General features: G+C 37.8%; 1 protein-coding gene across 1 annotated transcript; it reads right to left on the bottom strand.

The window, feature by feature from the left end:
• Positions 1–3,500: 3,500 nt before the first annotated feature.
• Positions 3,501–6,472, bottom strand: LOC113755730 (pentatricopeptide repeat-containing protein At5g50390, chloroplastic-like). Its single transcript, XM_027299640.1, has one exon. It carries the CDS (start codon positions 6,041–6,043, stop codon positions 3,926–3,928), a length of 2,118 nt encoding a protein of 705 aa, XP_027155441.1. The 5' UTR covers positions 6,044–6,472; the 3' UTR covers positions 3,501–3,925.
• Positions 6,473–6,932: the final 460 nt, after the last annotated feature.

Genomic DNA, 6,932 nt, shown 5'->3' with positions numbered 1-6,932 from the left:
ACACGCAACTTCCCTTCGACAAACCCCAACCATGTGACTTCAAAACATCGAGAAACAGAACCAACAATATCAAAAGTTATGCTTCTCAATTTATAAAAACCACAAGTTCAAACAAACAAAAGGGAAAAATCAGCCAAAGGAGAACAATGCTTAAACATCTGAATAGGTATCATAGGAAGAGAAACAAAGAAAAATCTCCTGTACAAGACTTATGATCACAACATTAATTTCAGATGAATTTTGAAAAGTCAGGATACTAAAATCTCAGGAAAAAAATAAGCAAACCACCCAGAAAAGAAGAAAAATAAAAAGGAACACAGGGAGATGCAGAGAGAGAGAGAGAGTCAGAAGAACGCAAGCTTAGAAGCATATGCAGGAAGGGAAAATACACCAATAGCCAAACCAAAAACAGGAGAAAACAAAGCTTGAAAAAAAAAAATAAAGGCTCAAAAGAACATACTCTCAGAAACACATAACAAAATAGAAGCAAGTTACAAAAACACAAACTCATAAAGGCAAAAAGAAAAAAATCTGAATAAGCATCATAGGAAGAGAAACAAAGAAAGATCTCTTGTAGAAAGCTTACTGTCACTACAATAATTCCAAATAAAACTCTAAAAAAATCACAAGACTTGAACTCCATATAGAAAAGAAGAAGAAAAAAGGAGAGGCAAAGAGAGGCAAAAAAAAAGCCTCAGAAAAATGCAAACTCAGAACCATATGCAGGGAGGGAAAAACATTAGAATTAGCAAAACAGGGAGAGAAGCAAAGGAAGACATATCATACAAAACCATAGACAAAGCAACGCAAAAGCAGGAACCATTCAAACTAAAAAATAGTAGGAAAAGAAAGCTAAAAAAAAAAAAATAAAGGCTGAAAATAACACAGACCCAGAAACATATAGAATAAAAAAGAAAGAACAGAATAGCCATCATTTCTGTCTTACAAAACCATAGATAAACCATCATAAAATCAAGAATAAACCAAATCGAGAATAGAGGTAAAACCAAAGACCCAAAGATTGATTTCAAACCTCGCAACAAAAAAGAAGATCCACTGCATAAAGCAGTTTAGTCTCGCAAGCGGAAAATCACCTGCAGGCCAACTCAAACAGACGCAGACAAACAGATGCAAAATCAGAAAACAAATTTCTGGCCATAATAAAATGAAAGACATAACTGGGAAATAGCATGAGGAACTAAATAAGGCACTGAGGAAAATTACTGAACAGAGAATGATTGTAAACACAGAGAAAACCCACAGTTCATGGAGGTTGCACAAAGAAATGAGAGAAAGAATAAAAGAAGGGGGCACAAGGTAATAGATTAATGACATGGCAAAGACACTCAGTCCACTAATTTCTAACCCAGCTGTTCATACAAAAATTGCACTGCAAAAGGGAAAAAAAAAAAGGTTATCACTAGTATCCCTACACCTGAACGAACAAAATCAAATAATATACATACTATTACTAATAATAGATAGACAAAAAAAGGCATTATCAGCCAGTAAAGATTGTCCAGCAAACAAGACTACATTAACATAGTGCAGATGAGAAAGGGGAATAAAAACAAAAGAAGGAAAATGCGGGGAAAAAAAAACAAAGAAGAAGTACAGAGGATACTTACTTTACTATTGGGAGAAAGCCAAATGGTATTGAATGCATTAATAATCATCAGCATTGACAAATGAGCAAAAAAAGGGGAGCCATGAGCACTGCACATGCTTGGCTGACAACGAAAGATTGTGGTTGAATTCCTTTCATGCTTCTCCTATTTATGTTGAAAAGCCTACAACCCATACCAATTCACATTTTTGTGTATTAAGTTTGTAGGTCTAACAGCTGAAAGTAATTAAAGGTCCCTTTGATACACGTGAACTGGGTTACGTAGGTGTATGGGCTGCATGTGCGTGCATGGGTTGCATGTGGGTGTGCATGGGGTTTGCATGGAGGGCCGCAGCTGGAATTTGTTATAGTTAGTTACGGGAATTTGTTACAGTTAGTTAGTAATGATTTGTAAGATTCTTATGACATCAGCAGATGTCATAAGTTTGTTAGCCGACTATAAGCTCACCACCTTAGCTCACTTATAAAAAGGTGAAGCTGGGCACCAGTAGCGGAAGACTTTTGATTTGTTAAATCTGCACTTTCCATTTCTTCTGTAATCTTTCTTCTTTCCATCTTTATTCAAGTCAACAAAGCTCTCTTGGTTTTCGGATTACTTCTCCGCCAGTTTTTGTAACCCCTAAGCCAGAGATTGAGGACCTCTACTGCTCTTTGCATCACCCTTGCAATCCAGTTTAAGTCACTTCATATATCAGCCCTGCTTGGTGTGCAACCGCACATAAAGATCTACTAGGCAAATATTCCTAGAAAATGCTTGGGAGAGTTAAACAAATTTTTATAACAACAATTTTCTGCTAGCAGACAGATTTAATGCGGAAGCAAATAACCTAGATGCACACAAAAGAATAACTAATAATAGAAATGTTAATAGCATCTGGTTCCAGCCTTGGCACCTTTCTCCAGTCCACCCACTCCCCCCCCCCCTACCCCAAGAAAAAGAAAAGATAAAAAGGGAAAATCCAAAAAATCATGAGAAGAAGAATAAGAAATCAGCAAAAGGTATTGGTCTACTCCTATCTCAAGCACAACTCAGGAAACCAACAAACTAGTGTTAAACCATGTTTACTATGGAAACATAACCAGCAATATTCCATCTGAACAAAAATGCATACACTGAATTGGTTGCTATTCAAATGGTAGTCGCTCATAATCATGTACGAAACAGGGTTAAGATATCATCCAAACACAGGAAACCATTTAAGAAAACAAAGTTCTATCTATTTTTTCAGTAACAGAACAAGATGAACTGCAAGTATATTGTAGGCACCTGCATTTGCAGTTCCATAGCCAGTGGGGGCTAGCACAAATTAAGATTGTTACATAGAATAATGAGATTAGCATAAACATGGTTAAATATCTTACTCTATTTGCTTCTTAATTCTATGGAATTGTTCTTCCCCTTTGAATAGGATAGTGTTAAGGGGCTATGCAGGGTAGAGGGGAATTTTGCAAAACACAGAGGATACAAGCATGGAGGAGTATTCTGACCTTAATATATCATTCCCCGCCACTGCTTCTAAAGTATAATGCCTATACATCACAAATAACATGCCTTTACTCTTTGTACACAACATATATATCTAAAATTAGCTCACTTGGAAACTTCTCAGTATTATCGGAAAATAGCAATTCATGATCCTAATATAATATAGAAAAGGAAGAGTGGTTCTGCCAATAATTGAGGATGCACTATGCCTAACCATCCAACTGAGGAATATTGAATAAAATGAATTCAAGCAATCAAAATTGAAATTTCGTAAAACTCATGTCAAAGATAGAATAGTTCAAATTCAGGATTTCTTTCTCCTTTCTTACCAACTAATTAGAACAGAAAAGAATTTACAGGAAAGGAAGCAAACTCATAATTTACACGTTAAGGAGCATAAAAGAAGCTCTGAAGTTCCATGTTTCTCTAAATTCTAATAGCAGACTCAAAGAAAGATTTTGTAATCAAAACTCTCTCTTATTATTATTCTCTGGAACATACAACCAAAAACAAGCACAAAAATTACTGTAATTCTAACTTACAGTTTATATTGTAAGAAGCAACACTTTGTTTTGTCAGAAGGTGTAGAAAAATGAGGACGAAAAAGGGGAACATAGAATGTTGGAGGTAGAAAAATTCTTGCATCACCAGTAATCACACCACAGGAAAAAGTCCCATTTTTTAATCTACGAAATCTGCTGGCATCCCTCCACTACAATTTCTTGCCTTGCAACCAAACTCATCAATTACATCATGATGATCCAACGGCTCAGGACAAGAAGGTTAAACTGTTTTTGTATCCACATATCACATCACCAGTAATCACCACAGGAACAAGTCCCACTTTTAAATCGATGAAATCTGCTGCCATCCCTGATGACAATTTCTCGCTTTGTAACCAAACTCATCAATTTGATTGCATTATGACAATCACAACAGATCCTATGGCTCTGGACAAGATGCAATGGTGTCAAATCAACTGTGTTGATTAGACCAAAGGAAATTGCCAACCTTTCACTATGATGAAGTCGTAATTCTTCTTCATGATTGTCCACATCAGCAAGAAACGACTTGCTTTCGAGAACATAGCCATGTTCAGAGATCTCTTGCATCATTTTGTCTAATTTTGCATAGATTTCATTGGTTTGGGGGTGCCACTTATCTCCAGAGAAGAAAACATAGGGTTGCTTTTTGATGTCTATCCAAGTGCATGCAGGAAACATTCTCAGACCCTTTTTCTTCAAAGTTTGTACAACGCCAGCTGCTTCCTGCAACTTTCCAGAGTTATTGTAGATATTCAAGAGAACTATGTAATTACTCAGCTTTTCTGGCTCCATCCCATAAAGTTTCTCGGCAGCAAATTTCCCAAGCACAAGATTTTTATGGACCCTACAGGCAGTAAGCAAGGCAGCCCACATATTCAAGGTTGGCTCAAATGGAGCATCTCTTATTAATGAAAAAGCTTCATCCAGAAGTCCTTCTTGACCTAGCAACTCAATCATACACGCGTAGTGCATTGCTCGAGGCTTTATTTTGTAAACTTTACTCATTGACTCAAATATTTTCCAGCCATGGTCTGATAACCCTGAATAACTACAAGCGGATAAAACAGCAAGAAATGTCACATGATTAGGAACAAACCCTTCAGAAATCATTCGCTCAAATAGCTCAACAGCCTCAATTCCTCGACCATGATTACCATATCCAGCTATCAGCGCATTCCAAGAAATAACGTTCTTTCGGGGCATTTTCTCAAAAACATTTCTTGCATCCTCTAATCGGCCCCATTTGCTATAGAAGTCCATAAGCGCAGTATTAGCAACAATGTCCAACCCAAAACCATGACGAACTAGGCCTGCATGAGCTTGTTTGGCATGCTCTAGCGAAGCCAACCTCGTACATGCTCTTATAATGATTGAAAATGTGAAATGGTCCATCTTTACACCCGAACCTTGCATTTCATAATACATGTTCATAACTTCCTCGCTATAACCATGTAATGCATAGCCTGCCATAATACTGTTCCACCCTACTGTAGTTTTCTCTGGCATTTCATCAAAAATACACCTCGCATTTGCAATGTTACCACATTTGCTATACATGTCAATCAAAGCACAAGACACATAAATATCATCTGTAGCATCCATCTTTAAAGCCAAAGAGTGTAATTGTCTTCCTGGAGAGATTAACTGCAAACCAGCAGATGCTCGAATCATCATTGCAAATGTGCGCGACCCTGCATCAGGAAACTCCTCCCACATCATGAAGAACAACCGAAATGCCTCAAGATAGTCCCCAGAGTCCACAAGCCCCCCAATTATCATATTCCATGAAACCAGGTTTCTTTCAGGCATGTCATCGAATAACTTCCGGGCATCTATCATCATACCACATTTCACATGCATCAGCAACAACCTGTTGCTCAAGTACTGATCTGGCTTAAACCCACAGCTAACCATACAATTTAACACCCGTTTGACTCCCCTAACAGATTTCAAGCCAATACAAGCGCGCACCATAGCATCATAAGTACTGCTATTCAGTAGATTATCCTCAATGGATTTGCATTCTAAGATCTCAAACAATTCAAGAGCTTCATGGTACTTCCCCTGCAAAACCAATTTCTCTATCTTCCCACAAATTCCAGAGCTGAAACTTCCATCCACCATCACTTCAGCATGTTCATTCCCCCAACTCTGCTTATTTTTCATAGGTTTAGGAACAGGATTATGAAGTTTTGGACGTGGTTTCAATCCCTGTTCTGTAAAACTACATCTAATCTTCTGAGAAAACGAGCTTCTGTTATAACATATTTTCTGATTAGACAGCCAAAAACTCTCCTTTTCTCCAAACAATATCGTGGGCTCTATCACTGGATAGGAAAGTTTAGTCCGACTACGTATCTGATCCACCCCAACCCACATATCCATCTCAATCTTTAAACTAACAATCTGAACCAGTGATGGAAAATGTGAAGAGCAAAATCAAGGCTATAATTGCCAAGAATAATCAGAATCTAATCGTTTTGGTGACAATCATCATATTCTGCAGTGGGAAGCTTAAGAATTGGAAAAAGCATAAAGAGTAAAACCCATACTTAGTTCATAGATTGAGGAGTAATTGTCTTGCCTGTGTAGATTAGGACTATGGAGGTTGAAGAAAGACCAGAGCGAGCTGAAGCTTCAGCACCAGAGGCAGCCAGCCAAGAAGAAAGAAGAAGAAACTGTCAGCATGGAAATGTCCGCCAAAACCAAAACTACCAATTCTCCCTAATCGTTTTTGTTATTAGAGCGAGTTGGGACTTGGGCGTAGCGGTAATTGTATCAACTAAAAGTTAGGCAAGTTGGTTATTGGTTGTTAAAACGGAAAAAAAAAAAAAAAAAAAAAGAGACAACTTCCTTTCTCGTAGGTAGAGGTTTTCTCTCTCTTGAAAAAGGGGTCATCTCTCCTTGGTGAGAGTTCATTCCGCCAAAATTTGCCAAAAATTCAAAATTCCAAACCAATGACAACAGACCAAAAATCATAGCATTAACTCGGAGCAATCTCTGCATTTAATGTGCAAGAACACCATTTACTACAATGTGCTGAGTAGAAAATTGATACCAGAATGTCAGAGAAACATCGGAGGAGTAATACTGAAGCTGAACAAGCAGCTAAAAGGGTAGGACACTTCAAATTTTGCGGGTGGGTGAAGGGAAAACCAGCTAACTAGCAGGAAAGGGGAAGAATGAAGTGATGAAGGAGGGTTCAGGAGCTGGAGAACTTGGACTTCCCTGTGTTTGCTGCAGATAGGTAAGTTTATCGCCTTACAGCCTATTA

The sequence above is a fragment of the Coffea eugenioides genome, unplaced genomic scaffold (genome assembly GCF_003713205.1).
Source record: "Coffea eugenioides isolate CCC68of unplaced genomic scaffold, Ceug_1.0 ScVebR1_1669;HRSCAF=2560, whole genome shotgun sequence".
Taxonomy (NCBI): Eukaryota; Viridiplantae; Streptophyta; class Magnoliopsida; order Gentianales; family Rubiaceae; genus Coffea; species Coffea eugenioides.
This window is presented reverse-complemented; position numbering and strand designations above follow the sequence as displayed.

Coding starts and splice junctions, on each gene's coding strand:
- LOC113755730 (XM_027299640.1), bottom strand. CDS start 6,043: ATGGATATGTGGGTTGGGGTGGATCAGATACGTAGTCGGACTAAACTT.